The sequence below is a fragment of the Trypanosoma brucei genome, chromosome 2 (genome assembly GCF_000002445.2).
Source record: "Trypanosoma brucei brucei TREU927 chromosome 2, complete sequence".
Taxonomy (NCBI): domain Eukaryota; phylum Euglenozoa; class Kinetoplastea; order Trypanosomatida; family Trypanosomatidae; genus Trypanosoma; species Trypanosoma brucei.
In genome coordinates this window covers 395,110-415,719 of record NC_005063.2, presented here as the reverse complement: position 1 = coordinate 415,719, position 20,610 = coordinate 395,110, and the positions used below count along the sequence as shown (strand labels likewise).

At 41.5% G+C, this 20,610-nt stretch overlaps 7 protein-coding genes across 7 annotated transcripts, besides 48 other annotated features; all 7 read left to right on the top strand.

Moving 5' to 3' along the window:
• Positions 1–20,610: part of a sequence feature (sequence corresponds to BAC RPCI93-25N14) that runs on past both edges of the window.
• Positions 4–24: a sequence feature (AT_rich).
• Positions 235–257: a microsatellite.
• Positions 977–1,015: a microsatellite.
• On the top strand, positions 1,284–2,054 carry Tb927.2.2180 (ribosomal RNA processing protein 41B; the record flags this gene model as incomplete). The annotated part of the gene is made up of 1 exon (XM_946435.1): positions 1,284–2,054. The coding sequence occupies one exon, from the start codon at positions 1,284–1,286 to the stop codon at positions 2,052–2,054; it is 771 nt and encodes a 256-aa protein (XP_951528.1).
• Positions 2,390–2,415: a microsatellite.
• Positions 2,764–2,807: a sequence feature (GA-rich).
• On the top strand, positions 3,099–4,088 carry Tb927.2.2160 (hypothetical protein, conserved; the record flags this gene model as incomplete). Its single annotated transcript, XM_946434.1, has 1 exon — positions 3,099–4,088. One exon carries the CDS (start codon positions 3,099–3,101, stop codon positions 4,086–4,088), a length of 990 nt encoding a protein of 329 aa, XP_951527.1.
• Positions 4,185–4,262: a sequence feature (T-rich).
• Positions 4,566–4,629: a sequence feature (T-rich).
• Positions 4,634–4,665: a sequence feature (AT_rich).
• Positions 4,739–4,764: a sequence feature (AT_rich).
• Positions 4,885–4,923: a sequence feature (T-rich).
• Positions 4,956–4,980: a sequence feature (AT_rich).
• Positions 5,066–5,103: a microsatellite.
• Positions 5,473–5,501: a microsatellite.
• Positions 5,582–5,623: a microsatellite.
• Positions 5,728–5,763: a sequence feature (A-rich).
• Positions 6,089–6,120: a microsatellite.
• Positions 6,292–6,320: a microsatellite.
• On the top strand, positions 6,337–6,663 carry Tb927.2.2140 (hypothetical protein, conserved; the record flags this gene model as incomplete). Its single annotated transcript, XM_946433.1, has 1 exon — positions 6,337–6,663. One exon carries the CDS (start codon positions 6,337–6,339, stop codon positions 6,661–6,663), a length of 327 nt encoding a protein of 108 aa, XP_951526.1.
• Positions 6,683–6,703: a microsatellite.
• Positions 6,731–6,775: a microsatellite.
• Positions 7,074–7,127: a microsatellite.
• Positions 7,204–7,224: a microsatellite.
• Positions 7,354–7,384: a sequence feature (AT_rich).
• Positions 7,418–7,451: a sequence feature (AT_rich).
• Positions 7,497–7,519: a microsatellite.
• Positions 7,565–7,624: a sequence feature (T-rich).
• Positions 7,657–7,683: a microsatellite.
• Tb927.2.2130 (small GTP-binding protein RAB6, putative) lies at positions 7,714–8,406 on the top strand (the record flags this gene model as incomplete). Its single annotated transcript, XM_946432.1, has 1 exon — positions 7,714–8,406. One exon carries the CDS (start codon positions 7,714–7,716, stop codon positions 8,404–8,406), a length of 693 nt encoding a protein of 230 aa, XP_951525.1.
• Positions 8,507–8,534: a microsatellite.
• Positions 8,791–8,812: a microsatellite.
• Positions 8,812–8,832: a microsatellite.
• Positions 9,098–9,150: a microsatellite.
• Positions 9,571–9,604: a microsatellite.
• Positions 9,827–9,854: a microsatellite.
• Positions 10,476–11,837, top strand: Tb927.2.2120 (protein kinase, putative; the record flags this gene model as incomplete). The annotated part of the gene is made up of 1 exon (XM_946431.1): positions 10,476–11,837. The coding sequence occupies one exon, from the start codon at positions 10,476–10,478 to the stop codon at positions 11,835–11,837; it is 1,362 nt and encodes a 453-aa protein (XP_951524.1).
• Positions 11,490–11,537: a microsatellite.
• Positions 11,847–11,888: a sequence feature (AT_rich).
• Positions 12,014–12,138: a sequence feature (GA-rich).
• Positions 12,213–12,257: a sequence feature (CT-rich).
• Positions 12,355–12,400: a microsatellite.
• Positions 12,582–12,604: a microsatellite.
• Positions 12,758–12,784: a microsatellite.
• Positions 13,443–13,485: a sequence feature (T-rich).
• Positions 13,547–13,599: a microsatellite.
• Positions 13,650–13,683: a microsatellite.
• Positions 13,806–13,838: a microsatellite.
• On the top strand, positions 13,914–16,850 carry Tb927.2.2090 (hypothetical protein; the record flags this gene model as incomplete). Its single annotated transcript, XM_946430.1, has 1 exon — positions 13,914–16,850. One exon carries the CDS (start codon positions 13,914–13,916, stop codon positions 16,848–16,850), a length of 2,937 nt encoding a protein of 978 aa, XP_951523.1.
• Positions 17,227–17,260: a microsatellite.
• On the top strand, positions 17,912–18,385 carry Tb927.2.2070 (hypothetical protein; the record flags this gene model as incomplete). Its single annotated transcript, XM_946429.1, has 1 exon — positions 17,912–18,385. The coding sequence occupies one exon, from the start codon at positions 17,912–17,914 to the stop codon at positions 18,383–18,385; it is 474 nt and encodes a 157-aa protein (XP_951522.1).
• Positions 17,932–17,961: a sequence feature (AT_rich).
• Positions 18,534–18,573: a microsatellite.
• Positions 18,745–18,767: a microsatellite.

Here is a 20,610-nt window from a genome sequence, read left to right as displayed (position 1 = left end):
GTCATTATTATTATTATTATTTTTGGTTGTTGCCCTTTTTTCCCACCATTAATACGCTGCGGCAGCCCTTCGTAAAATAAATAGGATGAACAGGTGAAAGCATCTAACCTCATCACAGGTTTTAGCTTGCGTCACCGTGACACGCAGAAATACACAGTGAAGGAGATGAGATGCACAATGAGAGAGTTTATATCACTTCCCTCATAAATTCGCACGTATATGCACATGAGCATTTATATATATATATATATATATATTTCTGCGTGTGCTCGTGTATGTATGTGAGTGTTTTACGAGAAAATGTCTGTGGTGGATTACAGGTGTTGATGTGAAGTTTCCCCCTATTATTCCTGTTCCTGTTCGTGTTCCCACTCTTTCCCACATTTTCCATCTGGCTTTGCGCATGAATTCAAGAAAGTGTACACGTATCAATGCGCCGCAGAGCCGCAACCGCACGGGACCTCACGCAACTGGCACACAGCGGGCATTAGCGCACAAAAGACAACACATCCCCTTCTCGACGTGAACCGCCTCATCTCACCAAACATATGTTAAAACCTTTTTTTTTAACAAAAAAAAAGAAAGAAAATACGTCGCAGAAGGTGTTCTGAAAAGATTGTCCGCATTATTATTATTATCATTATTGTTCTCCATTTTCAGGGCTTCGTGTTGTTGTTTTGGATGAAGGAGGGAAGGTAATATTTGTTCGTGGGTTTTTCCTCCCCTCCCTTTCTTTCTTTCGTCGCCACACGCCTCCATGCGTTAAGAGAGGAAAAGGGGTTAAAAAGTGATGTGTAAGCGTCTATCATTATTGTATTTCCTGCTTCGCTTTTCATGTCGCAACAACTATTTAATATTATTACTATTTTTCTGTGCGGCTCAAAGCGTAAATTAGTGTTTGTGAAGCGTTGTTTTAATATTCTTTTTACCTCCACTTCTCCTCCTCTTTTCATCTCATTTTCATTTAATCATGCACATACATGTATAACATATATATATATATATATATATATATTGTGTGTGTGTGTGTGTATTTATTTGTATGTTATCTTCACTTCTGGAGTATAACTGCCAACATTAAGTGACTGACCCCTCATAAGGCAGGGGTGTCCCTTATTTTCATACACATAAGGGGCGTGTCAAGCGCTTCTAAAAACAAGACTAGGATAAAAACAAAAACAACATCAAAGCCTCTTAGCCCTCTCGGGCTCTCTCTTGCGGGGGTGATTATTATTATTTTGTTGTTTCCACACGTTGCTAATCCCCATATCAGTGTAACTCTCATGGCAACAATATCGAGGCGCGATGGCCGGACGGCGCGTGAAATGCGTGGAAAGGAACTCCGCACTTCTGACCTCAGTCAGTTTGACGGTTCGGCGTGGTATTCACAAGGTCTTACGGCTGTCACTGTTGCAATTAATGGACCCACGGCAGCACGGCAGGAAAATTACCGTCGTTGCACCACATGCATCCACGTCAACCGCGCTGCTCGTATTCCACAGGAAGGTGGCACGGGTCGCCTCATTATGATGGAGCGAAGGGAGCGGGAACGGTGTGAGGATGGTGAGTTAAAACAATTTCTCACTTCCCTCGTGGAGGCCATCGTTTGTTTGGACCGCTTCCCCCGATGCGTTCTGGAGGCTCACGTTACGGTGTTGATGGACGATGGCGCGCTTTTCGCTGTGGCGTCCAATGCAATTATGTGTGCACTACTCGATGCCGGAGTGCCATGTCGTTCAACCATTGCGGCGGTTAGTCTTATTATGTGTAATCCGGAGGCGTCAGGAAATGAAGGCGAACCGGAGATTTTTTTGGATCCGACGGCAGTTGAGGAGTCGACTGATGAGGTGCGAAGTTATGCCTCAGCAACATTTGTACTGACAAATACCGGCGGTGAGGCCGTTTTGGCAAGTAGGGTTCAGGCGCGACCGCGGTCCTCCGCATATAGTCGGCCCATCACACCAAAGGATCTGTCAAGAATGTTCGCGCTTGCAGCAAAAGCAGCAGAAACTCTTTTTGTCTTTTTTAGGAACTGCAGCATGGCCCTAGAATGAGTAAGCAAGTGAGTGAGTTTTGAACGAGGTTTCGGTTGGTTAATCGAGCGGTGTACATCTGGACACACGTATTTATACGAATACGTAATGGGTTTCCTACTCGCCATTCGTGCTTATTGGGCTGTGAAGCCGTGCGGACGCATCCTAAAAGGCGTTGGCCATCACATTGGTGATATGAAAAGGAGGAAAGCGAAAGGACGTAACGCGTGCGAATTTTAGCCGCTGGTGCGCCAAAAAAAAAAAAAGGTGAAACGGTTGCACCACTGTGGGAATTCAGTGGAATTAATGAAGTGAGAAGGTCGTGCGCGGGGGCGAGTTGCGGTTTCTCCCCCCTTCACATACACACACACACACACACACAGTTTAACGACCACACGAACTTAAACACAAACACACATTTATATATAAATGTGTCTGTGCTTGCGGTAATGCGTGCGGAGTAATTAATAAGGCGCCAGACGTTCAAAAAGATGGAGGAGGGGAAAAGGAGAATGAAGAAGCAGAAAGCATGGGTTTCGTGTTGGTTTCCGAGAACGGACTCTGCGAGTTGAAGTCAAATCGTGAGGTTTTGTGCTGAACACCTCAGTCTATATTGTTCTCTACTGTCCTTCACCGTCTTGTGCTCTTACCTCTTATCGGTTTTTTTGGCACTGACATTCACACTTTCAGTTTAGCGTTGTATTTCTACTCATTTTCCCTGTCCTCGCTCTTTTTTTTTTCTTTCCTTTTTTCCTGCTTTTTTACTCTCGCTCTCGCTCCCGAAGCTCGTACGCTTACTTTCACAAGCCATAGGAATACTTGGTGTGTATATTTTTACACGCATATATACATTAGAGCTCTCCCTGAAAGTGAACTGAAGGTTTAATTTCCTGAGGTAACTACAGTTGAAGGGAACCAGTCAAGAGGAGGTGGTAGCAGCGGAGGGAAGTAGTCAGAAATATATATTTATATATCAAACACGCAAATTTTGTGAACACAAAGACACCCAAAGGAAAGGAAAGACAAAAAGACAGAGCAACCGTAACAACAACAAAGAATCAATTAATGACATCGGAGGAAGCCGTAGAATGCACAGACGCGCTGGAACTTGTCCGCTGTCCTTCCAGCAACGCACGTGTGGTACCCAACAGATTTGATGAGGAATATATTCGGGGGCGCCTGCAGGAGGCAGAAAAGATATTTGAAAAAGCTAAAACGGATGTGTCGCGGGGGCTTTCGAAATGCGAGGATTGGTTGGGTGCCTGTGAAGCTTTCAATGAGGCGGGTGGACTCTTCGCAAGTTGTGGTCACCCCGCTGAAGCGGCACGTGCCTTCTTTCACGCGAGTATCATCACGCGGGCTTTCAAAGACGAGGAAGAAACAACCACTGCCCTCTCACTGGCTGTGGAGAACATGCAGTTGGTGGAACCTCTTCTGGCTGTGAACTTAATGCAAAAGATTTCCGAGACTCTAAAGAAAGGGGGATTCTTCTTTCAAGCCGCCCGCTGCAAGCGTGATTCGGCACTTCTACTGGAGGATCGCCTTGGTGAACCCGAACGGGCGATTGAGTTGTACAGGGAAGCCATTGAACTTTACGGCAACAGGAGTTTTATGTCCTCCTTTAGCCGTGGCTGCATGGAGCGCATCACCACCTTGACGGTAGAGCTAAAGAAATACACGGAGGCATCCAAACTGTTCGTTGAAGAAACGGCATATGCCCCGCGTGGTCGGCCAAAGACTCGACAATTCTTCCTTTCACTCTTATGTATGTTGGCTGAAGGATTTGGTGACAATGACCGTTACTTTGACTCCCTATACTACGCACGTAAGCGGTTTCATGCTCTACAGGAGGAGGAACGGGATTTTCAGCACGGGAAGGAAAACAGACTGGTCCGTAAAATCATTGAAGCAAATGACAACGGCTCCTTGACAGCTTTTGACACGGCGGTATATGAATACCGTTCCTCTTCCACGTATGTACCGGATGCGGTGTTTGAGAATCTTATTGAAAGATGCCGCAAAAACTTGTATGAGCATTTGGAGCAATACATTTAAACTCATTCGACTTCCTTCATCTTCCCATACCGTAGACGAATGTAGAATGGGAAGGAAAGATGAAGGAAGGATTTATTGGAGCTCAGTAAAATGTGTAAAAAAAAAATGAAAACAAAAGCAAAAGAGGCAAAAGGAAAGGAAAGGAAAAGAAAAAGAAAAAAGAAAAAAAAGAAAGTAAGTAAGTAGTTAGGTTATGTTAGGTTAGGAATGGCACTCTCTTTTCCTTTTGCCCGCTGCTTTAGTGATGCAAAACAGACACACGCGTTTGTGCGCCTATGTCTGTAAGTGTGAGTGTAAGTGAGTGTATAAAGAAGAAAAAAAAATTGATGTACAGATGTATTTATAATTGTAACGGAAGATGCGCGCACGGATACATGTGGCGCTGGTGATTGTGCGTATGTATGCGTGGTTTTTTTTTTTTGTGTCCGTGTTTGCGTAATTTTGTGTCCGCGTACCTGTGTGTGCATGTATCTATTAAAAAGAGTAAAAAAAAAAAGAAAAGAAGAAAAGAAGAGATTACAAGAAGAAAAAAGAAGAAAAGGGGGAAATATATACATATATAAATATATTTATATATGTACCGTAGCGGATGTTAGGCTCCAAACAATGCGTATGTTCATGCAGCGCAGAAGGGAAATTGACTGATGATGATTATTATTATTAATAATAATAATTACTATTAGTACTGAGAAGCAGGAAGGTTAGGGGGAAAAAGTGATGGATGCTGAAAGGTGAAGAAACAACAGGTGAAATAAGAAAAAGAAGAAAGGGATGGAGAAAGGGAGCAAATTTTTTTAAAAAAAAAAAAAGAGCAACCAAAAAAAAAAAAAAAGAAGACTCTGATGAAGTCAATGATTTGCTTCAACGTAAATAAAAAAAAATAAAAATAATACAAAGAGAAAAAAGTTTTTCCTTGAAGAAACAGCCGAGCCCCACACACACACACACACACTTATCCTCATACATTCACCCCCTCGTTTTTTTTTTTCGTTTGTTTTCTTGTTTTTTTTTTTTTACCACTATTATTGTTATTATTTTGGTTGCGTTTCGCACTTCTTTGCTGGTGTGTTGCTGCGGGAATTTCTTTAGTTTTTTTTCTTTCTTTTTTGGCTCCCTCAACCTCCACCACACATTTGTGCGCAAAAAAAAAAAAGGAAGAAAAAAAGAAATTTTATGCGACGCAAACATGTTGGTTGCTACGAATTAAAAAGAAACAAAAAAGGAGAAAAGAGAAAAATAAGGAAGAAGTGAAGGAAACTTAAAATCAATGCACATTCTTGCACACATTTATATATTTACACATATTTATACATATTTGTATGTATGTGTAGCCGCGCATTGATCATACGTTTCATTTCACGAGTTAAACCTTAATTTATACATCTTTTTCTTTTTCTTTTTTCTTTTTTTTTTCCTGGCAAAGGGCTGTTTTGTTTCCGTCTTGTGTTTTTTTCCCATCCTTTAGGAAAGGAAATAAAGCAACAACAACAACAATTATTATTATTATTATTGCTATTGTTGTTACTGTTACTGTTGAGGTAATGATGACAATAAATTCCTTTTCGATTTCTTTTCACTTTATTTCATTCATTCACTCCTTCACCACCCCTTTTTTTTGCCTTTAGTTTTCTCTATCATCTTTTTTCTTTTCTTTTTTTTCTTTTTTTCTCTCTTTGTACGCTATTCGTTACGTATTTGAGTGAATGTGAGTTTGTGTTGTTGTTTGTTTTTTTTTTTTGCAATACCGTAATGTATTTGAGCAACACACCACAAAAACAAAACACAAACGTATTCACACAAACACAAACACAGGTTCTTTTTTTTTTCTTTTTGTATCATCATGCACGAATGGGTACCATTAACTTGCGTCAACAACACCATTTAAACACCTGTAAATAAATAAATGCGAAATGTGTTTATATTTGTGACTTTTTATCTGCAATATAATGACATTTATAAATTTGAAAATGTACTTTTTTTTTCTTTTCATTCTCTATTTCATTAATTAATTAATTATTTATTTAATTATTTATTTGTTTGTCATTTTAATGTTCCACTAGCTGAGAACTCTGGGCGACGCGTTGTCAACTAAAATTTAGTTGTTGGCGTCAGCCATTTTCCCAAAAAAAAAAAAAAAGAAGTAGTAGTGTAGAGAATAATATATAAAACAACAACATTTTAACGACTTCACAAAAGTTACCAGTAATAATAATAATAATAATAACAGTAGTAGAGGCAAAGACGTGTCATGTCATATGTTGAAAATGTGATGGCACGCGCAACAAAACGTAAAGGCGATCCATTTCTCCGTGATGGGACGCGAAGTTTACGTTTTATTCGATATTATCGCACATTACCGTATCCGATTCGAATGTCGGGTATTTTTGCATTGGGTTTTGCATTGGGTTCCATTGTGGAAATATTTGCGTGTAAAACACACTTATATGAATCCGTCATGGCAAATAAAGACGCGAGGCGGCATGATTTTGATGAATTTGTTGTGGAATTCCGTGAAAATGTGGAGAATTGGCAACAACAAGACGCCATGAGACGCGCAGATGCGCAGGGGAAGTAAACGGAAATGTTTGCGTGTCTTTATTTATTTATTTATTTATGTTTTTTTCCCCCATCCCCCAATTTTATATTATTGTTATTGTTATTATTTTCTTGTTGTTGTCGTTTTATTGAGGGGGGGGAGGGAGGAGGCAAGTGGATGGCGCTCAGTTAATGGAAATGCGTGAGTAAATTAATTCAAGTACCGTGTCGTCCTTTTAAACTCACATGAATACTTATTTTGCAAAAAAAAAAACAAAAAACATGTTTATTTGGGTACATTTTGTTTGTATTATTTCACAACAGTAATGAAATGTACTTGCAGCAGTCATCGGTTCGCCGCAAAATAAAACAATAAAATAAAAAGAATTACACAAAACAAAGTGCAAGCGGGAGTGGGAGTATTTCATTTACATTTAAAAATAAATAAGAATATACATTCATACCTATAAATAAATAAATAAATATATATATATATATGCATATTTTACTATATATTCTTTTCCCTCATCTTATTATTTACACAAATTCGTTTGTATTTTCCTTTTTTTTCTTTTTCTTTTGTGTGTGTGTGTGTGTGTGTAAGCGAGTTGGCTGTTGAAACGTGTTGGCAGCCACCATTTAGTACAAGCGGCAGAAAAGTTTTATTTTTATTAGTGTTTTGTTGTTGTGTTTATTACCCTTGCTAATATTTGGGGGGTTGAAAAGGGGGAAAATAATATTCTTTTTTTTTAAAAAAAAAAGAACATACATATACACATATCGGTACCGTCGAGAAATATAAATAAAAATATTTACTTATATTTAATTGTTGTTTGTTTGTTTGTTGTATCGATTGTTGAATATATAATTTCAATATATATATATATATATATATACGCTAAGAGGAAAGAAAAAAGCAGAATAGAGTAGAATAGAACAACAAAAAAAAAGATAAAAAGAAATAAATAAATAAATAAAGGTAAAAAATAAAAAAGGAAAAAGTTAGCGACTTTGTGCAACAGCAACAAGTGGGGTGCGTGTGTGTGTGTGTGTGTGTGTGATTTCTTCATAGGCAATTTAAAGGAATCGAATGGAAACAAACTCAGCGCCAGTTGCATCCACAAAAAAGGGAGGGGACGGCGTCACTGCTGAAACCGCACCGGTGGTTAAACATAAAATTGTTCTTCTCGGCGATCAGGCTGTGGGGAAGACGAGCCTCATTACACGTTTTATGTATGATACATTTGACCAACAGTATCAGGCAACCATTGGTATTGATTTCTTTTCCAAAACGTTGCATATAAATAACCGGGCGACACGACTGCATGTGTGGGATACGGCTGGACAGGAGCGGTTTCGTTCACTCATTCCAAGTTATATACGAAACAGTGCAGCCACCGTTGTGGTGTACGACATCACATCTCGTTCTTCTTTTCTCAGTACATTCAAATGGATAGATGAGGTCCGGGCGGCGCGAGGGGATGATGTCATAATTGCGCTTGTGGGAAACAAATGTGATGTGCAGGAAAAAAGGGAAGTAAGCGCAGATGAGGCGCAGAAACGCGCGGATGAAAACCGGCTTATTTTTGTTGAAGTCAGTGCAAAAACTGGGACGAATGTAAAATCACTTTTTAGGAAGGTGGCGGAGGCCATTCCCGTAGTGGAAATCTGTGAGAAGGGAACGGTGCCGTTGGGTAAGCGACGAGACCCGTTTCTTCTTACGCCTTCGCAGCAACAAAAAGACGGCGAAGGGGCCGGTTGGCGGGAAGGCGGTTGCTGCTAAACAGACGTTGAAAAATTTGGTTTTTGTTTTTTTTTTAAAAAAAAAAGGAAAAGGAAAGGGAAAAATGGAGAAGATGGAAATGGAAATGGTGGCGCTTGGCGTTGTTGTTGTTGTTGTTGCTGCTGCTGGTGATGTGGTAGTGGTAGTGGTTTGTCACATGTAGTGGAGTGGACCTTTGGGGGAAAAGAAGTACAAAACTGAGGTTGGGAAGAGGGAAGGGGTTGTCACGGTAAGTATGAACGTAGCGTACGAAGTGTGGGGTGGGAGTGAATTGAATTTAAGCTGAAATAAATTAAAATGAAGAGAGGCATGGAGGAGATGGAGATGGAGATGGAGAAAGCGGAAAGCATAGAAGTAATGACAATGCCCCACCTTCTATTGCACATATATATATATATATATATATGTGTGTGTGTGTGTGTGTGTATCGCCCCTGCAGTTCCTCCATCGCATATTCGGTGCTTAAGGTGGGTAGTTATTTACACATTCATGCCGTTGCTGCATGCTCTTCTCCCATGACTAATTGAAGAGGGAAATGGAGAAGAGGCAGTGATTCCCAGTTGCAACTTTGTGATTGTTGCTGTGTTTGCAACGACCAAAAAAAGAAAAGAGAAGTAAGGCAAAGGCTGTTGGGGTGGGAAACATTTTTTTCAGTGCAATATTGCCCTCTACACGCACTTCTCCCTCGTCATGTTTGATTTTATCTTGGTTTCGTTTTGTTTTGTTTTGTTTTGTTGTTGTTTTTCCCTCCCTCTCTCTCCCTCCTCTATCCTTTCCTCCCCTTTGTCACTTCCCCTCGGGATCACATGCCGCCGTTTAGTTAATTAATATTGGTCCACTGGTTTAGAGGTTTCATCTCAAGCTCAGGTGCGGTTGCACATCCCCATTTGCAGCTGCGAAATAAAAGTGATGAATACATAATGCAAAAACACAAGTATATTTATATACATATGCATGTGGGTCTGAAAATTGCGTATTGAGTTAATTTTATTACTTTTTTTTTTTTGAACTCTCTCCTTTCGCCATTATCGAACCTTGGGGAAAGAAGGAGAGTGAAATTCACTAATTTGTAATGGCGATTCGCTACCAATAAGGCATCAGTAGTTTCCCCCTCTTCCCGTCCTCCTTCATGTCTTTTCCACACCGTCACGGCAGTTTAACAAAATATATAGTAATATATACATATATATATATATATGTGTGTGTGTGTCTGTGTGTTGTTTCCTTAACAGTTTTAGTTCTTTTCAAGCACTGCTGCCACCTGCCATCGTGATTCATTGTTCTGTTCTCTCTCTCTCTTGTTCTTTTCTTTATTTACGTTTTTCTCTCCTGACTTCTTTTCGCTTTTTCTTGTTAACCACCTCCGTCATTTACCTTCATCCTCCTCTCCCACTTTGTTGAATGATCACCCTCACCAACAATATATATATATATATATATATATATATTGCTTATATTGTATTGTCCTACTGTTAGCGGAAATTACAAAGAAAAAATATATTAAAAAGGAAAAGGAAAAGCAAGTGGTGAAAGACAACGCAATCACTACGGTGTGTCGAGTATCAGATATTTGCATTTTAAAAAAAAAAAAAGCAAACAAACAAACAAACGCCAGAAGCAACGAAAACAAGAATCCGCAACACGACGTTAAATTACACTCATTTTTGTGCGAAAGTGACGTCTAAGGAAAGACGGTGTAGCGGAAGGGGAAGGAAACAAATAAATAATAGATAAATCAACAATAAATTTCTATTACAAACAAAGCAGAAGATACTTACATAGGGATTATAAGTGAACTCAAACCACAAGACCGGTTGTGTTCCCTTCCCTCTTCGTTACTTTAACAATCAGCCGTATAGTCACACAATACACGTATACATTTATCTGTATTTATATTTATCAGTATAGAGCTCTATTAAATATTTTAAACAGAAATAAGAGCCAAGAAAGTGGAAAAGAAGAAAAAAAAAGAACAAGAACAGACACAAGCGGCATATACAAATACGCACACATCTCCTGCACTCGTTGCATATAGGTGTAGTAGCTCAGGTAAAATCCCCCCTTCACTTATGGCTGATCTCCTTGAGCTTCGTGGCGAAAACAGAATATGGAAACTTAAGCGTCAGCGCATACTCGGGAAGGGAAGCTTCGGTTGCGCAACGCTTTACGAGCAGGCGGACGAAACGGCGCAGGGAGGTGGTGATCGTTTTGTTGTTGTGAAGGATGTGGATATGCAAACAATGAAAAAAGATGAAGAGATGAAGGCATTGGATATGGAGGTGAGTATACTTCGCCGCTCTATGGGACACCCCAACATTGTGCAATTCCTCGACCGCTACCACGACGGTAAGTTCATGGTGTACATCATCATGGAATTTTGCAACGGTGGTGATTTGGGGCAGCGTATTGAACAGCTCCAGTACCGTCACAAGAAGGAAGAAGAGAGTTTTGTAGCCTCACTTATGATTCAGATGTTGGTTGGATTGAATTTCCTGCATGTTGACCAGCGCACCCTCCACAGGGACATTAAGCCACAGAACATCTTCATTTTCGAAGACGGAACCGTTCGTATAGGAGATTTTGGCGTGTCGGTAGTGCTCGATCAGCTTGGCGGGGTGGCGAAGATGGCGTGTGGCTCGCCGCTTTACATGGCGCCTGAACTTTGTGAGGAGCGGGCATATGATGGAAAGGCTGATATATGGAGTCTCGGCGTCACCTTGTATGAACTCATGATGCTGAAACGCCCCTTCAACTCCACATCAGCACCAACACTCATGCGGATGATCTCGCGCGGAGAGTATCAACTCATCACACCGGAAGATGGTTACTCCTCGCCTCTCATTGATTTGGTTCATTCATTTTTACAGAAATCCGCGGTAACACGACCAACACTTAGGCGCGCACTGCGTAGTTCCTACGTCCAGAACAATCTTTCCACTGTTCCACTCAGTTGTCTGGAGTCCAAATATTATAAACAGATATTTGGTGAGGAAATAGTGCAGAAGGCCATCAGCGCCAAGAAAAGGTCCATGGGTGCATCCACCAGTGGGAGTGGTGGTGACGGTTGTAGCAGCGGTAGTACCAATAATAATTATAACAATAATAACAATAATAATAATAATAACACTAATGCAAAAACTAGCGTCGCGACCTCCGAATTGGATTCTTGGTTGGAGCAGAGCAAAGGTGTGACGGATGCGTTGGCTGAACAAAAAATGTCACCGCAACGGCCCAAAAGTGCGCTGGCGCGGCGACCGCTTCTTCAGCCGAGCAGTGTTTCAACCCGATCAGAGAAGACGCCGAGCATCCCACCAATTTGTGAGAATTCGGAACGGCCGCAAAGCCGAATGTCATTTCACAAACCGTCGGGTCGCGTGAGCGGCGGTGATGAGTATGAAGATGACTTTGAGAGCAGCGGCAGCAGTAATTAATACATTTGGTTATTATTTTATTATAAGAGAAAATAATAATAATAATAAAAACAAAGTATTTGTACATATATGTATGATCGTACTTGTGTGTGCTTGTGTGTTTGTTCGTATGGGCGACTTGTCTTTCCTTTTATCCACACCTTCAAGGGCTGTGAAGGTTTATGGAAAGCGTTTGTTTTGTGTTTTGCTCTCTTTCCTTCCTTTCCTTTCTTTCTTTCCATTTTTTTTTTTATGTTGCTTGGGACGTGCTGATCTTCTGTTTCCCCTCTTCCTTCCTTTGCTCCTTTTCTTGCTTTGCTTCCGGTAATCATGTTGTCGTAAGAGGCGACGGGTAAATTATACGAAAGGAGCTTTGTGAGCACGTAAATTTTATGCAAAAAAAAAAAGAAAGGAAGGAGGAGGAGGGGAAAAAAAAAAGAATATAAGTGACTTGTAATGTTTAGCACCGGTGTCTCTGTTGAAATGCGTTGAGAAGAAGTGGTGGTAACCGCTTTTTTTTTTTTTTTGCTGCCGCCCCTCATTTTGCTTCGTTTTGTTTTCATTTCGTTCCCTCCCGTTTCGTTCTTACCTTCTTATTTTTGCTTGTCGGATTGTTTGTTCTCCTCCCTTTCTTCTTTTTTCTCCCCCTCTATTTCTCAGTTCCCTTCTTATTCTAACTTACCATTGAGGCTACTGGAATGGAACCAGCATATGTAAATGTTTATGATATATATACCGAATGATGTGTTGCTACACTTCCCTTCTAAAGAAAAGAAAAGAAAAAAAAATGTTCCTCTTCTTTTTTTTTTTTCTTCATTTGACTTCCCAGTCACTTTTCTAAAGAAAATGTTTCGTGCCACTCAAGTGACCATTTAAGGAATAAATGCAAGCTAAGGTTAGACTGAAGAAGCAAACATATATACTTTATATATATATATATATGTGTGTGTGTGTGTGTGTGTGTGTGTACGTTATATCCGAAAAGGAGGGTTTTAACGCATGAACGTGAGGAGCCAAATGCGGGTAATCTTTTTTTATAAAAAAAAAAGAGAGGGAAAAAAGGGAAGTTCTTCATTTCATAAATCACATCGCTTTAGCAGAACACATGCAACTGACTAAAATTCATACAGTGAATGGAGTTATAATTTTCAACAAGGGACGGATAGTAAAAAAAAAAAAAAGAGAAGAAGAAAAGAAGCAGAGGCAACCACCGGATGTTTTGCTTCTTATTTCTCATAACTTTGAATGAGCTTTCATTAAGTATCTCTCTGTATATTCTGTATTTCTATCTCTTCCTTTATATTTTCTTTTTGTTGCTTTGCGTTTTTTTTTTGTGTGTGTGCGTGAATAGTGTGTCGAATTGGCGCTATTACATAAAGAAGGGCATATCTCTTTTTGTTTTTTTTTCCCCTTTGAATGCATTACAAATGCAACTCCGTCATACCTCCATTGTTGTGTCATTTGCTTATCTGTTCGTGTGTAGGTGTGTGTTTTATATTTATTTATCTTCTTCGTATTTATATATTCTTTTCTTGCATTCGTCTTCTTTCGGTCGTTCGTTTCACTAACATCAATACAGTTGCAGACATCACGGGGCCGATAAACGGTTTTGGGTGTCGTGGAGCCAAGACAAAAGCAAAAAGAGGAAAAAAAAAGAAGAAAAGAAAGGGGGTTTAGAAACTTTTCACGTTTATTATATTGTTACAAAAGTATACAAAACAAGGCTAGTGAAACAAACAAACAAACACACACACACACACGAAAAAGAAAACTACAAAACAAAAGGTCGCAAGCTGCTTTCATATTTAAATATAGTTTAGGGTAGCACATATATATATTTATTTATTTATTTTTATTTTTATTTTTAAAGTGCGTCTCACTCTTTCCACCTTTTCTCTCTCACACACTCCTCTTCCTTTTCTTCTTTGAATCTGCCGTCGTTTGGGTAACGGTCGTTTGTGTTTGTATTTACTGCTGTTGTTGTTGTTATTGTTGTTGTTTTGTTTTGTTTTGTTTTGTTTTTTTACACAAGGCGAACACGAAACCTGATACACCGCGACGCAAGTTGTCAACGTCCACAAACTCCCAGACGGCGCGATGACAATGAAACCCGAAATGGATGAACTTGTTCCCGTTCCGGACTCGCTCATGCATTGCTTTCAGTTGGAGTCTTATTTACGTAACATGAGGAGTCATATTAGCCGCCGCCTCAATGAATTGCAGCAAAGTGTGAACATTGTGTGGGACGAGGTGAGAAGGAATGCAACTCCATGTTCAGATGGACATCAGCTGCGAAGCGCCACATCACAACCGCGAAGTTTTCCAAGTAGAACTCAACGTGATGTTGAACAGACGACACCGACACCAGTACTGAACAGAACCTCCTCCGCTCTGACAAGTAGCGCTTGTTCACTCCCCCAAACAGATAATAGAATGTTGCCAACGGAACAATTCTCATGGGATACAAGCGGTACAAATGTTATGTCTACTTTTGGACGCGAATACGGCGATGATGCGCGGGATGAAAGTGCATTAGATTCGCAAACTTCAGTGAGTGAGCGACCAGGGACTAAAGCCAGTACTATAGCAGCCTCTGAGGGTAGCATGGATACAGCACAAGTTGTCGATGAAATGATTAAAAATGCCGTTGACATGCTACAGAATACTTCGGACATGCTCAGAAACAACGAGGAGATTCTCAAAAAAGCTGGAGAGATGCCAAAAAGCACTGAGGAGACACTAAAGATGAACGAAGAAGTGCTGAAGAAAGATGAAGAGGTGCTGAAGCAAAATGTGGATGTGCTCACCTCGTACGAAGAGACACCGAGGGATAAGGAGGAAATACTGAAAAGCGGTGTAGAAATGCTGAAGTGTAATGTGGATATGCTAAAAAGTAACCTGAGCATGCTTCGGCATAATGCGGATATGTTAACCAACGTGGAAGAAACTCTCAGAGGAAGAGATGAGGTCCCAAATGACGACAAGAAGGAAGAGGAAGAAAGTTTAGTTGTTGAAGAAACCCCGAAGCAGCAGAAGGATGACGGCGACGACGTTCCAAAAATCCATGAGGAAAGGCTGACACCCGAAGTAGGTATGATCAAATATTTTCATCAAGATACGGATGCGCGTAGAAGTAGTGATGGCTCCCTTAGAAGCAGCGAGGGTATTGGAAAAGGAAGAAGGGCAATAAAGAAAGATAGAAGTGTAGTGGTGGGAAAGCGACTCTGCAAGGGGCTGAAGGATCTACCGGTGAGAATTGGGGCAGCACACAAGCAAACTGTGGAGTTTCCACAGAAGGATGGAAGTTCATTAGATATGGAAGGGGAGGGGTCCGGAAAAGTCGAGGAGGTGCCGAAGGAAACAGATGAAGATGAAGATGAAGATGACAAAGAGCCAAAAGAGGTTGCCTTCAAGGAAACTGTTGATGTCCTAAAGGTCAGTGAGGACGTACCGGAAGATAAAGATGATGTGAAGCCAGCGACAGTTGAAGCAGACATAACTAGAGAAGGTGCTGAGGAGACGAAACAAAGTGAAGACATCCCCAAGGGAAATGCACGAGAGGACTCGGAGGAGGACAAAAAAACTTATCCATTACGTGAGGAAGTGCTGGAGGATGCCGGAAATAAGGGGATCACAGTCAATGACGCTGTCGGTGGGAGCAAAAGTTTGCTTGAGATCGACGAGGAGAGGTTCAGGAGAAACGAGGAAATGCACCAAAAGAACGAGAAATTGCACCAGAAGAACGAGGAAATGCAACAGAAAAATGAGGAGATGCAGCGGAAGAATGAGGATATGCAGCGGAAGAATGAGGATATGCTGAGGCGGAACGAAGAAATCCTTCAGCGAAATGAAGAAATGCTGCGCAGAAATGAGGAACTACTCAAGAAGAAAATGAGAGCATTAAAAAATCGTGAGATGAGGAAAGCAACGGAGATTCAAAAGGTCATTAAGGCCCCGCGAGGCGACTACAAAACCACACGACTTCGGCAGTCACCACATCCGCCGCGGGCCACCAGCCGTCTGTCATCTACCGGGGAAATTGAAGGAAGGGTAGGACGCGAGGATCCCACTATGATTTTTCCCTCACCTCCCCGGGCCCGGAGTGTAGAAACCGCAGCAATTCTCGTGGACATGCGCAAGATGCTTCGCGAGGAAATCGCGGTTAGTTTGGATGAAGCGTGTTCAACCATAACAACAAAGGCTAGAGAAGCAGCAGCCTCCGTAAGGCAAGAAATCCTTACGGAACTACGTGACGGTTGCGGTGAGGCGTCGACAGCCACGTATTCGGTGGTACGTCCGGGAAGCACACCGAAATTCGCAGCGGATGAGGGGGAAGGGCAGCAGGCCTTCGCTACGGAGTCTGAGACAATGCAACAGGAATTCCACAGCACGCAGGAGACGGCATTGGAGAAAAAACTGATGGAGCATATCTACGATTTACAGGAGAGGTTGGCATTGTACGAGGCGGAGCGCACGGAGTTTCGTAACATTATCCGCGTTCTCGTCCAAGCGCATACGAAGAACAGCGGCTCTCCAAATGCAGCACTGGATTGTACCGCGGCTTCGAGTGGACCGGAGCCACCGTCATTTGTCACGGAGGTGGCGGCTGTAGATCCACGGAAGTTGTACAAATTAAAGAATGAACCGATTTCCCTAAGTTCTCAAATACCGACGCTGCACCATCCTTTACGGTGTGACAGAGTTTCGACAGGGACCGAAACAACGTTGGGGTCGCGGCTGATGCGTCAGAAACTACAGGCAGACACGCACGATCAACAACCCTGGTCTCAGCGTGGTCTCGGGTTAAGTCGCGCAGAAACGGGAAGAGGAATCCAAAACAATCTCAGGCAAGGGCCCAGTAGGGTACAGGGTGGCTTACCAAAACTTAAAAATAATGTAGTGGAGACTGAAACGGTTCGTTATAATACTTCGTTGGATTACACACCTAGCAGATATAACCGGCGTCAGGTGGAGTCCTTTCCACCACTCCCCTACGAAAGAACTCGGCCGAGTGGTACACACACGGGGAGCTGAAGAAAACAAAAGATCAAAATGTATGTAATTTGAAAATCCAAAGAATCACACAACCCTCAAATGGTTGTCCAAATCGCGGTGGGAGGAAGTTGCAACGAAACATTGAATCGGCTGGATGATGTCCATTTTCGTGCGTGTGGGCAACTTTGTACTGTTGTTCTTGTTGTTGTTTTTTTTTTTAAGAAAAAAAACGGCATCGACTATTTGTTGGCACATCTTTCCCCCCCCCCTCCCTTTTTTTTTCCTTCTTCTTTGCTACTGTTACCATTGTACAAGGCATATGTAAATGTGAATTTGCATGCTCGCTTTATCAACAATGATGTTTGTTTCTTCTCCACTGGGTGTACCTCAGGAACTTATCTAATGGTAAATTGTCCACACACATACACACATACACACACGCAGCCACAGTTCTCTTCTGTTCTCTCTGTTCTTCACATTTAAGCGCGGGTAATGTCCAAAACAAATCAGAACCAATCGAATATTTAAAATTAAAGGGGAAGGTAGAACTCTTTCAGTTTAAAAAAAAAAAATGAAAAAGGAGTGGATTGATGATATGCACGGATAAAAGTGTAACATGCAGTCGTGTTTGCACATTAGTGTCGAGAAAGGGAATGGAAGGACTTGATATATCGTTTCTTATTATTATTATTTTTACTCGATTTGCACACACACACACACACACCTCCAACAATCTCTGGATATCTTGCCTTTAACTATGGAAGATATCAGTACCGCTGAAACACCAACGGTGGGGGGAGGGGAATGCTTTACGCAGCAGCGTATTTGACGTGGTGAGTTTCTCACTAATAACCGTATGGGGTAATTTAAAAAAAAAAAAGAAAGAAAGAGAAGGTACAAAACCATTCTCATAGACGAGTTATTCGTGGAAGGTCTGTCTCTTGCCTGCGCCAATGCAATGCATTTTCGCACCGTTACAAACCTCTTTTACTTTCCGTAGAGCCTTTCACGACTTTATTGCCGTATCCACATTTTCTCACTCCCAAATGCAAAACATGAAGCAGCTGTCCATTTAGAAGGTACTTTATGCGTTTTACCCGATGCGGTTGTACAAGTCCTCTTTTTTTTTTTTTAATTATTATTATTATTTCCTTCCGTGGCGAGGAGACACCTCAAAAGCAAACGACTTCGGCGACTCCATAAACATCACCATTTCAGCAACCGGGTTGCAGAGGGGTGGGGGGGGGGTGTTATGCAAACTGCCGTGTACTTCAAAGCAATGCCTTTTGAAGATAAACGGAATCACATGCTTCCGTTTATTTTGTCAGGCATATCATTTATTTTCTGCTGTTATCGATTGTTTCAGATATATTTCACCAAAAGGAACCTCAGTGCTTAACAGCTCGATCATCAAAACTTTCAACGTCGTTTTTTTTTTTAATCACAAAACTGAGGCGGCGTCGGCGGAAAGTCACACGCGCTTAGGTTTAAAGTGCGACGCGCTATTGCACTCTTCGAATGGGGCAACGTCTTTCATCATGCTGGACCTTATGCGAACTCAATTCAATGAATAATATTTGCGCCACTCTCTTCTTACTGGAAATGTTTGGCAGAAGAATGGTTCCTATTATTCATGGAACTTAGTGGGTGGAACGTGTGCGTTCCTCGCCCCGCTGAAGAGGTGGAGTTTCATCAACATATTCTGAAACGATGATGCGACGGTATTATTATTATTATTGTTCTTGTTCTTGTTCTTGTTGTTTTGCCCCATTCAGTGAGCATCTGTCAGTCAGTCAGCAAGAGAACAATTGAATAAATGTTTCTTTGTTTAAACGTATTTGCCTCAGCTGCTTCGCAAACTGAGGTGAGGATATCAATCCTCATCCTAAATGACACGGGAGTTGTTAGGAATTTAGCCTGCGAGGCCGTATTTTATATATATATATATATATATATTATTTATTTTCATAAGGCAGTCGCCATGCCGGTGATTTACCCCTAATGTTTACATCACCGTTACGGCGACTTACCTTTCCCAAAAGTTTCAATGCAAACATGGAAGGTCTGAAATCTTTTAGCACAACAAGCCGATTGCTAATTGTTGTACCGGACATTAACTTCCACCATCTTGTCTGAAATGTCCATGCTGTTTGCAGCCTCGGGAGTTAAATAATTGGAGCTTGGCGTGTTAATGTAGGGAGGAGAATAGCCAACACGGGAAAAGTTATGCAGAAATTGTAGTTCCCACGGGAAGTCATTCGAAGTTGGCGTGGGGTTGTAATTTTTAACTGTTGGTGAGATTTTAACTCGTGGGCTTAGGACAGAATATTGTTAAGATATTCATTGTCTGAGGGTTAATTTGTCATTTGGGTGTTTGAAGTTACTTTATCATAAAATTTAGTGGCACGTAGATTTAATGGGATTGTGGCATTAATAGGGAATTTTTAAAAAAAAACGTGTTATTAAACAGAGCTTTTCGATGAGTTGGAAACACATGTGCGGTGTATGCTCTTTTGAGGGTTACAGATAGAAGCATATATTCATTTATTTATTTACGTTCAATTGAAGTGGGCCTCAGGGACGACAAGTTTATACTTTATATTTATGGGCAGAGGCGGAGAGTCGTCCAAATGTAATAACGGGTCCTAGCAATCCCATTCATTACCTTACTGAAGCTTTGGCAGCAGTATAGAAACGTATTCCAACAATATTCCTCATTTGCTAACTGGATAACTGTGGGGTTGTGCGTATAATCGGAAGGAAAATATTGGTTGGATAAATGCATTGAAAAGAGAAGTATGATGGGTGTGTTTACCTGCCGGAACCGTACGTTATTCCTGTTGAGCAGCATATGGGTTCCACTGTGGATGTGGTTATTTACAAGCATTAGCTGAGAAGGCAGTTGCTAGGGTTAGGGGAAACAGAAGATGTGAATCATGATGTTGCTCTAATGGTGGTGTCATCAACGGCCGTGGCAGAGGAACTGAGAACTGCAGACATAATCAACAGCGTGGAGTTTAATGCAATGCGCATACCGATAGCATTGCGGAAAGGGGTGGTCAACATCAATAAGGCGGAAACGACTAAAAAACAAAGTCGCTATGAAGGTCAGGGCAGCACGCCTATCAAAAGCGCAGTGGGGTGTTTCAGGAAGAAGAGAAACCGTAGTGAACGAATAGTATCCACAACATGGTGAGTGGGACGGAACTGGAAGGAATGAAATCTGACTGACATTTTTTGGAGGAAACAGCAGGCACCCGTGGGAGACGGAGAGAGGAAAAAACAAATCTCTGATTGAGGAATGAAAGGAAAAGCTAACGTATCCAGCTACACATATTAAAAGATCAAAAAAAAAAGATCTTTCAATAGCGAAGAACTAGAGCGAAAAATCACGGTGGTTCTGTTCGCTCAAAATATGGCAGCAAACAAGCAAACGGCGTCCCAGCAGGAGGGAATCAGAGCTCAGAGCAAGGATGCGCCCAACCAGGAACGTGGGGCGGATTGGACCTGAGCCCCAACCTGTGCTAATGTGGGCGACAAGGACCTTGGGGGAGCCTAACAAAAGAGTCTCTTGCAGCAAATGCGCACAACAGCGAGACGGAGAACTGGATATTAAAGTATCCGGCGCAAAAAGATGGACTTCAAGGAGGCGTGTATTAAACCGAAAGCAAGAGATCCAGCAAGCACGAATTGCACTGCTGTGACCAACACAAAAGACTTTTGCACAGCTCTGAAGAGCACGTCCTACATGTATTCGAACGATGGAAAACTGCACGTATTCGAGGCCGTGCCGGTAAAG